Source organism: Dipteris shenzhenensis, chromosome 20 (genome assembly GCF_047967505.1).
Source record: "Dipteris shenzhenensis isolate YYH24624 ecotype China chromosome 20, Dip_SZ_1.0, whole genome shotgun sequence".
Taxonomy (NCBI): domain Eukaryota; kingdom Viridiplantae; phylum Streptophyta; class Polypodiopsida; order Gleicheniales; family Dipteridaceae; genus Dipteris; species Dipteris shenzhenensis.
Window position 1 is genome coordinate 21,732,935 of NC_141615.1, and position 16,959 is coordinate 21,749,893.

The window sequence follows — 16,959 nt, forward strand, 5'->3', positions numbered from 1 at the left end:
TCACCCCACATCCTTGGGCCCCATAGCAAATGACAGGGGAGGCATGGGCATTAACTAAAGACCCCTCCCACCCTTCCTCTATTGGCACCAATGAAGCGTATCCAAATTCCCGTACAAATGAGATTCACTTCCCAAGGAGGATTGGGAGTATCACCATCACTAACATGCTATCCTAACAAGCTAAATAACCCATAGCGCGACGACACCCAGGAGAAGAGACCTTCACAACATACAAAGAACGACTCCTTATTTCACTCCCATGGAGACCAATTGGGTCGGTATATCACACACTTATTTATTAGTTCTATACCTAAAATGCGTGTCAAAATCAAGGAAAATGAAACAAAATCATTTTTATCTTCATTTTTTTCTAGAGAAATGACCTCAGTAATAAAACTTAGATCCACACGGCATTGACCATGGTAACAGAGAAAAAACAAACTAGTTGTTAAAAAAACCAGCCTCTTTTCAGAAAGCCTAGCTCATTGCCTAGGGAATCTTTGGAATTAGCTAGATACAATCTGGAGGGCTCTAAACCATTTCCTCTGAGTTGTTGGGTAGTCCCAAAGACAATGTGAGATTGTCTCTAGAACTCTATTTGCACAATGAAGGCATCTACCATCCACCTACATCTACTCCATCCATGGGCCAATGTGCATGCCTCCCACTGCCACCATCCAAAAAAGGTAAGAGATCTTTTGGGGTCTGAGGCTAGTACACATACATAATAAAATCAATAAATCACTCCAAGGAGACGTGCTACTCCAACCAATGGTGCTCTCAAGAGGTGGACTAGGCTGAGGCACCTCTAACTGCACTCCAAGTGGTGTCAGAGGAAAAGGCCACCTTCACAACTCTGTTCAAGTCCCATTGAACCTATTTGAGAGGCCGGCCAAAGGTGCCACCTCACCCCCTCTTACCACTTGGCTAAAATTGGAGCAAGTTCAATGGCCTAGTTCTTGCCCAAGTGGCTTTCATATCTAACCCTCTACTACTCAAGCAAATCCAAAATCCCTTTTGCCTCTAGGTCTCTTGTAGTCTTTGGCTAAAGAAGGTCCAAAATCCCTTTTGCCTCTAGCTCTCTTGTACTCTTGTAGTCTCTAGGTCTCTTGTAGTCTTTTGCTTTCATTTCTAACCCTCTACTACTCAAGCAAATCCAAAATCCCTTTTGCCTCTAGGTATCTTGTAGTCTTTGGCTAAAGAAGGTGGATTCCAAAGAAACCTCGACATATAAAGCCACCCCCTCCTCTAAACATTAAGCCTCACCATCACCAACCACCCCCTCATGTAAACAACAAACCTCAACCTCAAAGAAGAAGATGACGCCATCCAACAAGGAAGGTGCATTACCAATAAGTTCCCACAAGACTATTCGAGGCCCAAGGATATTACCTTGGCAACTCTTATATATGGGTACCCAAGCCTTGCCAAAGCAATCAACAACCCATCCATGCTTGCCCTAAGCCTAAATATACACCATCTCCATCACAAATGTAGCAGTGGAGCCCCAAATCTATCAATACAAAAGCATCAACGAGTGCAGATGCACTAGTAGTAGTCATAAAAGAACCTACTCTGCACAGATGCCAAGAATAACAAGAACCTTCTTGCAAGGATAAGGGAAAAGCACCAATGCAAGAGGATCATATGCAAGGGAGTTCATCGACCTCCTCTCAAGTAGTTACACAAGAACCTGTCTCAAAAGGGACACAGTAACACAAGAACATGTCTAAAAAAGGGACACAATAACACAAGAACTTGCTTGACCACAAGTCTATCAAAAGGCATGTCAATTTATTGCATAATCTTCAAGGCAACTGGCAGTAACACAAGAACCTGTCTTGAAAAAAGAGACAGTAACAAAAGAACCTTCCTTACTAAGAAATTTGGCATCTATCATCAGGAAAGCTATGCAAGAATCAGCCACACAAGTAATGCCCATCACAACAGAAGTCCCACAAGAACCTTCCAATGTGAACAACGAATTATCTTCATCCTTGACAACTTTCTCAGTAGCTGAAACTTGGGCTCTACAAAAGCAAAAGATCTCTGAGACATTGCAACATATATTACTTTATTACAATGAGTATCATAGAAGTGGTACATGTGGGAGATTGCAATGTTCAATGGTGCCAAACCAACAACAAGAAACATGCCAATAGTAGATCCACAAGAACACGCTCCTAAAAATGGAGTAGCTCCACAAGAATCTACTGTGGCAATCAAGGATCTCAAAGAACTGCAAGCAACATTGCTGCCAACGGGATGAAAACTACTCACCAACAAAGATCTCCAGTGATGTCTTAGTGACTCTCCTTCAAAGTGATTATCAGACTCACATGAGGTCCCAAATAGCTATACCATTCATATCCCTCTGGGGGTCTACAAAATGATGTTCTTGCTAGGTCTGGGTCACAATTGGTCAATATGTCGCTGCACTCACCTTCTGATGTACTCATAGGTACTAAGGCCATTTAGTTGAATAGGACCTCAGCTCCAAGTGCTAGGTCTAGGTGTGTCCATAAAGAGCAATAAAGTTATAACATGTGGAATTCCTACTTCTCTGCTCACATGTGGAAGTCCTAGGTGAAAATAGGCGCTCAGTCCTCTTCCGGTCCTCAACATGACACACAACAAATCACAACTACATCAGCCCAGGGGCTCCTTGGTCTCGAGAAGATAAGCTACAAACACTATGGAAAGTCAATACACCAATCAACATCAACAACAAATCCCATTAGCAGAGCCAAAACAGAACAGGGCATTGACTTATGACTAAGTCATCATCTTGAATTTGAGTTCACAAATGGAACAACAAGTGGTTCTCCACAAGCAGCTTTCAAGGATGCATTCAACTCCAGGGTGAAGGTGATTACACCAATATGGGTTTGGAAGAGTTTCTTGTGACCCTCAAAGCTTTTTTCACATTCCTTTACTAACATCACCATTAACTATCTTACTTCTGTTCATCCTCATTCTTTATTTTTCTTTTCTTTCATCTATCATTTTTCAGTTTAAAAGCACTGCTTGGACGCACAGGAGCTTCTGGTTGTTTGGGAATCCACTTTTCCTTAGGGGCCCGAGGAGGTTCATTGTTCCCTTTAGGCTTGGTTCTCTTCAAGGGGAAGTTCTTAATTTGGCAAGTTCTTATATAGAAATTTTTTGCTCTCTGATCACTCCACCCCTGCGATTGAGGATTACAATAGTTTTAGGTAGCTCTTCTACTAGATCTAGCTATACACACACCTGTGGGTTCCCCCTAAGTTTAATGAACTGCTCTCTTTTAACATTTACTACTTCTCCTAAGCTATTGCATATTGAAGCAACTTGATTACACAGCGCAAAAGGCAAGTTAGGAAGATCTACCCAAATCGGGAGAATAGTGGACTTGGGGTTATCTGGGATGAAGGATGGAGACCACTTATCTAGATACAATGGTTGATTGCACACTATCCAGAGGGCATCTAGAAGAACTCTCGAAGCATACTCAACTTTTTCAAAAAGAAAATGAAGTATCCTCGTCAAAGGAAGTGAACATTGGTGACTATGTTACCTCTCCTACTCTAGTTGGTTCGAAACCAGTTCTCAAGGAAAGAAGTTGGGGGATGCAGACCATTCAGATTCTTCAAGAAGGCCGTGCAAAACAGCTTTACCTGGTTTAGAATTCTCCCTCTCTCATGGAAGGCCTAAGCTCACCTCTTGAAATTCTCGTGTGGCTTCAGGTGTTTGGACTCTAGTCGTTGTGCTATCGAAGGTGGGGGCATTGGAGTTGTCTTTGTGGGATTTCTTGGAGGACAACACACCATTTTCTTGGTTCGGCTTCGTAGATTTGGTCTGGGTCCCGTGTTTTGCTTCTTGTACTCCCTCTTGTCCGAGAGCTGCCAAAAGGTTTTTTTGTTCTCTGAAAGGAGCTGGAAGCCCCCTCTACTGTGTTGGAGAGCCCCCACATATGAGGATATGAGGAGCCGGATGTTGTAGCTTGTCCAGAGTGGTCAGCAGTTGGTGCTTCGGAGTGGAAAGCACCACGACTTGCTGACTTGCCCAACCTGCTTCCTCCCCGACCTAAGATGGTAAAGCCGTTATCTCATTCAACGGTTCTTCCTTGGGAATCAGAAGGAAATGACCATATTTCTCTGCGTCTGCAGTCTCTAACATTCTATTAAGGTGGAGCGGGAAAGTTATCGACTAGTGGAGGAAAGGAAGCAAGATCAGTGAAGTCAGGGCCTCTATATTCCTTTCCAAAAGAAGGTCGAAGAGGCGAGGACACTGTCACATCGAACGAGGGATTCTCTATGAGTGTTGCATGTGGCAAAGTGACCATTGAGTGGGACAAAAAGGTCAGGAGAAGGGATCCATACTTAGGTCTGCGAGGAAGGAGAGGGAGCCTAGATTGTGAGGGACATATGTCACCATCGTCATCTCCATCACCGTCCTCCATCCTTGAGATAAGACTTTCCTGTGAATTCTTGTCTCATGGTGGTAGAGCTCATGGATGTCTTCTCTCTCTCTCTCTCTCTCTCTCTATATATATATATATATAGATGTATAGGTATGCTCTAAGACTTTATTGATTTAATATATTTTTTACTAACCTATATATCAACTTACATTTAAATTATTTATCTATTTAAATGGCCTCCCTTGATTGACCTCCCTTATTATAATTGGCCTCTCTTAACGCGTGTGTTTTTCTTTAGTCAAACTAACATTTACCTACCTTTTTTAGTTTCTAAATGTTTTACTTTAACTTACTTACATGTTTTCTTAATAGTGTTTCATTTATCCATTGTTAATTTTAATAAATGGGAAATTTTTTCCATTTAGTTAATGAATTTATTTAAAGTTTTGTTATTAATCACTTTATGCAAAGGAATTTATTCTTTTAGTTATTAAAATTTTATAAATTAACTTCTCAGTAGTCGTCTCTTAGTTTAGTAATTCTTTTAGTTATTTATCTTCTTTTAGTTAATTATTTCTTTTGGTTTTATCTTCAAGGGAGAGGCCTTGTTTCTTATTGTTTCTTCCATTTTTTCTAATTCTTGTGTGTAACCCCATATCTCTTAATGATTTCTTGTTTTCTAGTTTGTGTATGTCCATTAAGAGTTCTTGTTTTCTAATTTGCGTATGTCCCCTTATAACCTTTTTGCTCATAACCCCAAGTGCTTTATTCATTGTATTCATCCATTTTCTCTTTTTATTTTATTCATTTTGTTCTTACTTTTTTGGTGATTTATTCACTTTATTCTCTCCCACCCTTTAGGGCCTCATTCTTTTTTAATTTTTTCTATCCCACTTGGCCCTTATCCCATTTACTATTGTCTTATTTTCATCTTGATAATATGTGTGCCAATCTTATTGACTAAAGATGTGGAATACCACCCATATTGCGTTTTGTTAAGGGTGTGGACTGCCCCCCTTGGAACTTTTGCTCTAATTTAGAATTTCCCAATCAATCAATTTATGTACATTTTATTACTATATCCTATTTCCAACCATGAACAAAAGTCTTTTTTATCAGTCTTAAATCGATCTAGTTGATTCATCTTTCTTATAGTATCTGAAAGGTTAGGTCAAGTTCTTAGGTAAAGCGATAACCAACCAAGGAATATAGCCATTACACCTGGCTACCCAACCTCAACTTTATTGTTCTAACAAATGGTTGGTTTGGATGGTGGCAAGGTAAGTAGACCCTGACCTTGGAGCCTGGACTACCTGACCGATTTGACACTTTTGTAATGATTCTTTGCTTAAGTTTGCAAACTCAATATAAAGAAAAATTCAATTGCCAATCCTCTTGCTTTCCTTACCAAATTTTTGGATTGCAATATTGTCAAATGTCACTTCAATTTAGTTTTCTTTAAAAAATTCAATCCATTTCTCATATGCAGCTTTTTATAATTATCCAAATGATTGAATTAATTATATGGTTCATTTATTGATGGTATTATTAAATCTAAACACACACGCACACACACACACACCTTCTTGACAATCAAGGTCAAGAATGTATATACTTTCTAACCAATTTTGATGAAGAATATTTTTTTACATGGCACAAAGGAATTTTGCATGCACACGTGGTGTGTAAAAAATAGGTTTAAAAATCAAATGTACCTTCAAAAGTCATGGGCATATTGTGTGCAAAAGTCCCTTCATTTTTGGCTAGGCTACAAAAAGACTAAAGGACCCTTCATTCTCCTAAGTGACCATTCACTTTATGGGGGATCACTTTTATAAACACACACGTGCACACACACACACCCACACACCTTGTTGACAATCAAGGTCAAGAATGCATATACTTTCTAGCCAATTATGATGAAAAAGATCTTTTTAATTGGCAAAGATAATGTGCCTAGTAGCTTAGGACCTATATTGAAGATTGAACAAAAATGGGGTAAAAGCAACCCCTTGCTTATAGGAGGAACAAAGGAATTTTGTATGCACACGTGGTGTGTAAAAAATAAGTTAAAAATTCAAATGTACCTTCAAAAGTCATGGGCATATTATCTAAGCTACAAAAAGACTAAAGGACCCTTGGTTCTCCTAAGTGACCATTTATTTTATGGGGGAGCACTTCTATAAATTCCACCTTTTTCTCCAATAGAGGAACGTCATATAGCGTTTGCTCACCATTGGATGCATGTGAAAGTTGTGGAGGCATGATAAGGCAATCACTTACCTTCTAGAAAGTACTCGATCTACTGCTATGCTTTAAATCCAGAAAGCTATCACATATGATGGCATCATGGCAATATTTTCGCACGCTGCTTAGCTTAAAAGTGGATTGCACCATGCAGACACAGACATAAAGGACCATGGGGGCTCAGTGCCACATGGGTAATGGTGCACTGTGCATAGGTAGTCAAGACATTAAAGGCACTGCTAGAACATCGCATGGCAACTAGACATCGCATTAGTGGCCACTGTCATCCGCACAATTGGCATCAAAAATCACGGGTGATGGCAGTCTGAAGTACCGCGCCATGGGTCCCATGGTGGTAGAGTGACATAAAAGAGTCTAAGTCGTAGCAGTGACTGCCATGGAGGCACCACCTCCGAGGTCTTGCACGTGGACCTAGTCTTCATAACGTTCGTGGAGCCTAGAGCCTTGAAGTATCCAAGGCATTAAATGCCCACAAAGATTGGGCTCATCGACTCTGCCAATATAGTCATGCTGTCCTAGGTAGCATTGACCTTCATGGTGCCATCATTGGCAAAAAGAAACAAATCGATGAGCCCATGCCCACAAGGTCATGTGACTCATACCATTCAAGGGCATGTCTCAAAACACACAAAATGATGCATTTAATGGATTGGCAGATTAGCCCATCACTGTGGTGGTGACACATTAAACAAGTAGCCATGTGGCAGGCCCTTAGATTGTGATCCAATGGCCTTGAGCCATGGGAGGGACATGATACATAGGGTGAAAGCCCTTAGGTCTTTTTTTATTGGAGCATAGGACCTTTTAATTAGACTTGTGCACCTATGGTCCCTAGGACCTTTTAGGTGAACCTTTGGACCTTTGGCCCCTTTTATTGGACATATGGACCTTTGGCCTTTCTAATTAGACCCTAAGACCTATAGACCTTTGTCCACCATGAGGTCCCTTTTCAACACCTTTGTGCCGTAATTACCTTTTGCCCCTTGGGGTTTACCCCTCATACACAAGGGTCAAAAACTTGCATTGGGGTGCCTCATTCAAATGAGCGAGTCTTTGATGGGAAAGGTTCTTTGCATAGCCTTAATTCCACCTAATTTAAGGCCTATGCAAAGTATTGTGCCCATTGGTTCCTTTTTTCATAGTCGAGATGCATATTTTTCTTTTTTTCTCACCACCTGTTCACGTACAAGGGTCAAAAAAAGAGTATCGGGGTGTCTCATGTGAACGTACAAGTCGCTAAGAATACGCTACTTTGAACAATCCTTAATCACAACCACTTTAAGGCCTTTACAAAGTATCGTGCCTATTGGATCTTATTTGCATGGTTGGGGACGCATATTTCCTTATTTTATCAACACCCATCATACATTAGGATAAAAAAACACTCATCGAGATTCCTCATTCAAACGTCATTTTCATCAAATCGTTTTTACACTGTCAAGGATGCATTTTTCCTTGTTTTCTCACGACCTGTCATGCATAAGGGTCAAAAAACACACATCGGTGTGTCTCATTAGAACATGCAAGTCTCTGATGGGCACAATACTTTATTCAAGCCTTATCCTCATCCACTTTAAGGATGCTACAAAGTATCATGCCCACCAGATCTCATTTGGATGGTCGTGGATGCATCTTTTCTTATTTTCTCACTACTTGTCATACGCAAGGGTCAAAAAGCATGCATTGGGATATCTTATTCAAGCGTGCGAGTCTTTGATGGACATTGTACTTTTTAGGGACTGTATTTCTCACCTACTTTAAGGGGTATGCAAAGTATCAGGCCTATCAAATATTATTTACATGGTTGGGGATGCATTTTTTCTTTCTTTTTTCTCACCACACATCATGCATGAGGGTCAAAACCATGCATCGGGGTGTCTAATTCAAATGTTCAAGTCTCCAATGGGATGGTACTCTTCATAAACCTTAATCTCACCCACTTTAAGGCCCATTAGAAATCATTTTCATGGTTGGGGAGTTGCTTTTTCTTTTGTTTCCATCACCGTCATACACAAGGGTCAAACAATGTGCCTCATTCGAACGTGCGAGTCTCCGATGGGCATGATACTTTGTAGGGACCTTAGTTTTAGTCACTTTAAGGCTCCTAAAAAATATAGTGTGCATTGGATCTTCTTTGCACAGTCGGAGATGCATATTTTCTTGCTTTTCAATAGTCTTTATGCATGAGAATCAAAAAGCGTGCAACGGGATGTCTCATTCGAACATGCGAGTCTCTGATGGACATGCTGCTTTTCACGGGCCTTAATCTCACCCACTTTAAGGCCCATGAAAAGTATCATGCTCATCGTATCTTAATTGCATAGTCGGGGATGCATTTTTTCTTGTTTTTCATCCACACGTCATATGTGACGATGAAAAAACCTACATGAGGATGCCATAAGGATGCCTCATTCGAATGTGCGAGTGTTCTATGGGTATGATACTTTGCATGGGCCTTAGTCTCATCCACTTTAAGACCTATTCAAAGCATCGTGCCCATATGATATCATTTGCATGGTCGAGGACACATTTTTCCTTGTTTTCTAACACCCGTTTGGCAAGAAGGTCAGAAAACATGCATCAAGGTGGGTGCATAGTAATGCTTGTGCAAAGTATCATGCCCATTGGATATCATTTTCATGGTCAAGGACACACAAAAATTTCTTTGTTTTCCAAAAATTATCATGCAGAGGGTCAAAAAACATGCATTGAGATGCATCATTCAAACTAGCAAGTGATTTATGGATGTGGTACTTATTCTCAACCAATCTGAGGCATGTGCAAAGTCTCATGCCCATCTGATATCATTTGCATCATTGGGGATGCTTTTTTTCTTATATTCCACCACACGTGAAGCACAAGTTTTTTAAAACTCGCATCGGGGTGCCTAATTTGAATGTCCAAGTGTGTGATGGGCATAATACATTGCATTGGGGTACCTTAATCTCATGCACTTTAAGTCCCGTGTAAATTGTCATGCCTATCTAATCTTGTTTGCATGCTCGGTGACACATTTTTTCTTATTTTCCAACACCCATTATGTAGGAGGGTCAAAAAACACACATCGAGGTGTCTCCTTCAAATGTGTGAGTCTCCGATGGGCACAGTATGTTGTAAAAATCTTAATCTCATCCACTCTAAGGCCTATGCAAAGTATTGTGCCCATCCGATATCATTAGCATGCTCAAGAAGACATTTTTCCTTCTTTTCTCACCGCCCTTCATGCATAAGGGTCAAAAAACACGCATCGAGGAGCCTCATCAAAACGTGCACGTCTTCGATAGGGACATGATACTTTTCACAAGTCTTAGTCACACCCACTTTAAGGGCCGTGAAAAGTATCATGCCCAACGTATCTTGTTTGCACGATCGTGGATACAATTTTCCTTGTTTTTCAACAACCGTCATGCACGAAGATAAAAAAACATGCATCGGGGTGCCTGATTCGAACATGTGAGTCTCCGATGGGCACAGCAATTTGCAAGGGGCCTCTACAAAGTATCGTGTCTATCAAATCTTGTTTCAATGGTCCAGGATGCATGAAAAATATGTTTTTCCACCACATGTCATGCATGAGGATCAAAAAACACACATCATGTGCCTCATTCAAACGTGCGAGCCTCAAATGAATGCGCTACTTTGCATGGGCCTTAATCTCACCAACTTTTATGCTTTGCTGGCAAAGTATCATGCCATATCATTTGCATGGTTGGAGATGCTTTTTTCCTCATTTTCCATGTTTTCCAACACTTGTCATGCACCAAGGTCAAAAAACACGCATCAAGGTGCCTCATTTGAACGTGCAAGTCTTCGATAGGCACGCTACTTTGCAAGGGCCTTAGTCTCATCCAATTTAAGGCATGTGACAGGTATCATGTCCCTCTAATATCATTTTCATGCTCAGAGATGCATTTTTTCTAGTTTTATACTACCTATCATGCACCACGATAAAAAAACACACATCGGGATCTCATTTGAATATGCAAGTCTTTGCGCAAAGTATTGTGCCCATCGGATCTTTTTTGCATCATCAAGGATTCATTTTTCCTTATTTTCTTACCACCCTGCACAAGGGTTTTAAAAAACGTATTAGGGTATCTCATTTGAATGTGCGAGTCTCTGATGAACGTAATACTTTACTCAAGCCTTAATATCACCCAGTTTACGGCCATGCAAAGTATTGTGTCCATCGAATCTCATTTGCATACTTGAGGATGCATTTTCCTTGTTTTCTCACCACCCGTCATGTGCAAGGGTTAAAAACATGCATCATGGTGCACCATTTGAATGCGCGAATCTTCAATGGGCACGTTACTTTTCATGGGCCTTAATCTCTCATTCTAAGGCTTGTGCAGCATCATGCTCATTGAAACTTGTTTGCATGATCGGGGATGCGTTTTTTCTTATTTTCTCACCACCCATCATGCACAAGGATTAAAAAACACACACCAAGGTGTCTCATTTGAACGTGCAAGCCTTTAATGTACACGATACTTTGCAAAAGTATTAAACTTACCTAAGTTAAGGCTTGTGTAAAGTAACGTGCCCATCGAATCTCATTTGCATGGTTGAGGATGCGTTTTTCCTTATTTTCTCACCACCAATCATACACAAAGGCTTTTAAAAAAATATGCATCGAGATGCCTCATTAAAATGTGACAAGTCTCTGATGGGCACGCTACTTTGCGTGGGTCTTAATCTTACCCACTTTGAGGCTCATGCAAGATATCACGGCCATCAGATATTATTTTCACGTTCAAGTATATGTTTTCCCTTGTTTTCTTACCACACATGATGCACGAGGTTCAAAAAACAAGCATCAAGACGCCTCATTCGAACGTGCGAGTCATCTCCTACTTTAAGGCTCGTTCAAGGTTCCGTGCCTATCAAACATCATTGGCATGGTCTGGGTGTTTCTCGCCTCTCATCTCACAAAGGTAAAAAACACGCATTGGGGTGCCTCATCCAAATGTGAGACTCTCTGATGGGCATGGTACTTTGAAAAGGACTTATCCTCACTCAATTCAAGACACATGCAAAGTATCATGTCCGTCGTATCTTTTTTATATTGTCCAAGATGCATTTTTCCTTGCTTTTCAACAACCATCATGTACGAGGGTCAAAAAACATGTATCGAGGGATTAGATGTTGTAAACAAAAACCAAAAGTGAAGTAGACATCACACACTATAATTGCATGTTCACGACTAGATCTAGTGCCTACTGATTGATAATGACCATTAAAAGGGACCACTCAAAAGGGTTTAATCCTATACCTTCAATGTCTCTATGATGTACCAAGCTATAGCTATCTCTAAGAGGGGACCTCCCTCACCATACCTATTCCTGCTATTGAAAACGGTAATGTTCATTCCACCTAGCCTTCCATGCTTTATGCTAGCTTTAATCCACATCCACTAGAATGTCACGCCAAATGAAAAGTAATGATATAGATAAGACTATGAAGTAAGACTTCCTCTTTGTAAAACTACCAATTGCATAAACATTCAAGTTAGGTGTCTATTGGTAATAGCTTGTGAACCAGCAATTGTTTCAAGCCCTCCAAAACTAGAAGGTTGCATTTGCTACCTCCACAACTACTTCAAATAACAAGGGAAATCTGCCAGCACACGAATGAAATTTGAACATGTAGTTAAAAAGGTTGCTTTGGTACAATTGCCTTCTAAGCATGAACCTATAGGAGCAAAAGCTTCTAGCCTCTCATACCACCCAATTAATGGGCTTTCATCCCTAATATTTTTCTTCACTAAGTTTAAGAGTGCTTTGAACAAACTTTGCATTCTTACGACAAAATTATATAGTCTTTTTCTTATTTATTTCAAATGGCATCATTCTCTCAAATTGAAATATAGATGACGCTTGAGCACAATAGATATTCACTTAGAACCCTCCGCACAAATATATGCATCTATGTACAAATTGCCAGACACACGAGCACAGGTTGCACACCTCCACAAGCACATAAAAGGTATTTGTACCTACCTATATATGTGTCCTTCGCTCAGGATATTCTGCTCAAAACTTCGTATTTCAACCATCAGCACATTATACCATTTCAGTCTTCTTACTATTAGAATGAGCAGATATCATTCACCCACATTGCTTCCTAAACAAAGCCTTGTTTACACCTATATCTTGCCTGTACAAAGAGCATGAGGAGAAAAATCAATAACTTCTTACTTCAGTGCGTGAACCAAAACCAGGAGAACTAAAATAAGAGACGATCCAGAACAGCAGACTATACTAAACAAAATTTGCAATAGTCTAATTTAAATATAAATGTCTTTGGAGCAAAACTTGTCCTAGTCACAAAGGACTCCTGATGGAAAGTCTCCTCAGTTGGTAAGAGTTCATCCCTTCAAGAATTTGTCTTTCAATCAACCAAGAACATATTCCAGAACGAAAGAGCCACGAATCTTCACTCAAAACGGCCAGTACTCTTTTTAACAAGTTAGAACTTATGACTGTCAGTACCTACTACCCTTTATACCTACTCTCCTAATCACGTTACATCCTTTATACCTGAGAGAATCTTATATACAGCTCAGGAAATTGAAAATGTCTCTTCTTAGAAATATGTCCCCAGGAGAAATTCTGTGACTCGACTACAGCTCTAAGTCCTTTCATGTTAAAAACACAAGAAGAAACCAGCTTTGTTACAAATTCTTTACAGAGTGCAAGATGAACGTCCCTCATCATTCTTAATGATGACCCAGCCTGCAGGCCTGAATTTATAGTTCAACATGTGGCATTTATTAGAAACGTAATTGCTGTTTTGCCGCTGCAGTAACATTCCGAACTCCTCATTATGAACCTTGAAAAGTCTTAGTGGGAGTTACATCCATTGGATAGCTTCCCAACACCCTGAGAAAGGTGGCAAACTCCTGAAAGAAAAGTGAAAATTATATATTCAAGGTATTGACATTGATGATGAAAGAGACTCCTCTCACAACAGTATGTTTCAACAATGTAACCAGACAACAAGCCATACATTTGAGTACCATAGTTGTAATGGCATAATATTATTTACCTATGACAATCAAGGAAAATCCCTAAACTCAACGTCTTAAAACAAACAAATAGTGCAGTTTCGACCTCATGATGATCACCCACAAGGTTGAAAACCATAACTCCATCATGCATGGCTTGACATCGACACCAATGTCATCAGGCACAAACTAGACCATAGTATAAACATATACACGATCCACACACCCACACAAAATGAAGATGGGCATAGGTGGTCCATATGCCTATCTAGATTAATCTGGAACATCCCAAACTCACCAAGGTGACATTGCATAGCTGAAACTAGCTACTGTGACATCTCCACTGACAGAAAATTTACAAATTATCACCATAAGGACTAGCTACTGTGCCATCCCCACCAGCTTCATAATACCTAAAAGTGGTGTGGATGATCACACAAAACCATGCTCCACAACAGCACGCAGTAGTCACGCACGACAGCAACATTTACACAAAGGTTGTCATGTTTTCAAGCTCTATATACGTTGAGAAGTCATGATGAAAGCTAGAGGACTAGTAAAAAATTTAGTCAGCACTCTATCCCCCAAAGTTTTGCCTGCAAAGACATCATTCCATATTCTCCCCAAAAAAGAGCTCTAAGCAAGAGTGCTTGGAAAAAGAGACCACCCAGAGCACATGGCAATAAATACAGAGTGTGGTCATAATACAACCTAGCCATACCAGGATTAATTATAATAAATATCAGCTAGCCACAACCAGGATGAAACTCTTGCAAGATGGAGTCTATTCGCTTAGTTACCAGATGCAAATATATCTAGAAAAGATGCCCAAACAAAGCATATAAGCAAAAAATGAAACGAGATTGAAGTTTAATCATGGAAAACAGGAGACACAGCAGGAAAAGAAACAAAGGCAAGAGAGTTCAGACAGATAGAGAGATTTCCTAAGACACATGCAACTTGAGCAATTTGAAGAGCTCAATAAAATTTCTAGAAAGTTTATCCAGAAGTGACATGGAAACAAATCTCAAGTGGGAAAAGCAATGTAGGAAGACATGATGTGAAGTGTTTGTATGGGCGGAAGATGCAATCCATCATTTTGTTAATGCACATAACGTGGCTGTATTCCGACTTGGTGATAACCACTTTTCCAATCTATTCTGCTGAAAAATGAAGCTCCATTGAGCTGATCTAGCACATCATCTATGAGCGGAATTGGGAATCTATACTTGATGGTCGTCTTATTTAGTGCGCGATAATCAATTCACATACGGAATGAACCATCTTTCTTCTGTAGAAGGAGCACCCATAGTATCTCCATCGAAGCTACAAATGGCATCATCACAGAAGAATGCATGGAGACAGAACTGACGAAGTTAGCCAATTGGAAAGCTCTAGACTTGCAAGGCTTAGTAGCAACGATGCTCTCATAGAGAGGGGGAAAATCAAAAGAGATGCTGACCAAAATAATAAATAAATCTTTGGAAGATGCATTTCCCACAAACTGGCAACTCAACAGGATAGTGCAATTCACAAAGGAGGAGACAATAAGGTAGCAAAGAACTAAAGAACAATAGCGGTAAGCTGTTTGTTGCCTAAAAGGTATTGGACATCCTTGAACAGAAAATCAGCAAGTAGAAGCACCCCTACACTATTGTGAGACACAGTCTGACCCATTTGTCATATGCCATGACCCCATTGTGAGCCCTAGTCCAGGGACAAGGCAAGCACGAGCTACGGGGTCCATTCCCAATTCCCAAAGTCACAAGCCAGGGCGGAGCAGTTTGGGTCGCTAGAACAAAGCGTTGCGAGGTATCCACCTAGCAACAAGTTTAGAAGAGGGGAATGTCACATGCACTAGGGTCAAGCCCAAGTTGCAGTGACAACTGGCTGCTTGGTCAGCAAATCGCAGCATATTTGGCAAGTTTTGGGGCTCCCAAAGGGCAGCACCCGGTGCTCCAGGTCGGCTAATCAAACAGTCCAACCAGCGCAGCCAACCAGCCGACTAGCTGGTCAGCCAATTCGGGCTGGTTGGGTCTGCCAAAAGAGGCCCTTCCAGCCCATATATAAAGAGGGTTTTTGCCCTCATTCAGCACTCAGCCCCAGCCTCCAGCAGCCCCTTTCAGCCATCCTATGGGCCAGGTTTGGGTGTCCTATTTCCGCAGCATAGATCCATCTCCTGCATGTCGCAGTTAGGGGAGGTCTCAGCGCAATTTTGTATGCCGATTTGGCAATCATGTATAAATAAAGCAGTCTACTATAGTTACATTGGTATCAGAGCAATATGGTTCCTTCTGCTAACTGAATTAGGTTGGAGGGAATCCTGGCAGCAAAGCTTAGTAAAGGGGACGCAGTTAGCAGAGGAGGGAGCATGCTTGGGATATTTTCCAATTTTGTATTTTGTCCATACCTCGGACTAGTGGTAGTACCATACTACATTAGCCTCTCCCTCCCTCCATCGCACATTGGGCCAGCTCCTGTCTTCACCCGTATGCATTTACATCTTGTAAGGCAAGGTTAGGGGGGAAATTTTTCTTCCTGTGGCAGTCATTGTTGCAGCAGTTGATGGGTCTACCAGTATTCCATCATGTACCCGTCCAGTACAGCAGCTCTCAGGCAAGTGTTCAGGGAGCAGGATGTGCCAAGATCATCTCCTTGAGCAAAATCGGCTCTTTTTTAGCAGCCCAAGCAGGAAAAGAAGACAAATGAGGATGCAATGACATTGGACCGTTTCCGGCTTCTGTTGGAACAAGAACGCCTTGATGTGGCCACACATCGATCTAGACATCTTGTAGACTTGGCAGTCTACGAGGTCCAGCACAGGCGAGACTGAGGGCAAATGCTTTTATAGCACCAGCAGTTTCTCATGGCCTGCTCATAGTTCCTCTCCTCATCTGCAGTTACCAGGAGTCTATCATACGCTCAAATGTCTTCCACCTAGAGCATAGTATGGTGGACTATTCTTCTGCAGTACCCACAGACAGTTCTTCATCAGCAGGCAGTCCTTTATCTACTCAAGAGTCTTACATTTCTATGTCAGTGGATCAGACGGTCCTTAACAGTTCACGAGGACAGCATGCAGTTCATATTTCCTGGAGCCTTTTAGAGTGCCATACCACCCAAGGATCAGGAGTTCACAATAGTAGCATAGCGGGATGACTGACCTCAACTTCGGCAACCAGGCTTCGCAGCAGTACCAATTCTCAAGAGTTTTTATCAAGCTGCCGTATTATCATAACAGAGCAATTATTCATCAGCCGCTTGGAGCAGTTCCAGATCAATC

The 16,959-nt window shown here is 41.0% G+C and overlaps 1 protein-coding gene across 4 annotated transcripts in view; it reads right to left on the reverse strand.

Moving 5' to 3' along the window:
* Positions 1 to 12,910: 12,910 nt before the first annotated feature.
* The window catches only part of LOC147889412 (arogenate dehydratase/prephenate dehydratase 6, chloroplastic-like), a 31,234-nt gene continuing 27,185 nt past the window's right edge, over positions 12,911 to 16,959 (reverse strand). For 3 of the 4 annotated variants that reach the window (XM_087391941.1, XM_087391940.1, XM_087391939.1), the window contains one exon: positions 12,911 to 13,571. In XM_087391941.1, the coding sequence (XP_087248067.1) occupies positions 13,494 to 13,571 (78 nt within the window). In that variant the 3' untranslated portion in view covers positions 12,911 to 13,493. The remainder of the gene's footprint in view (positions 13,572 to 16,959) is intronic. The other variant, XR_015542942.1, reaches the window with a different exon arrangement.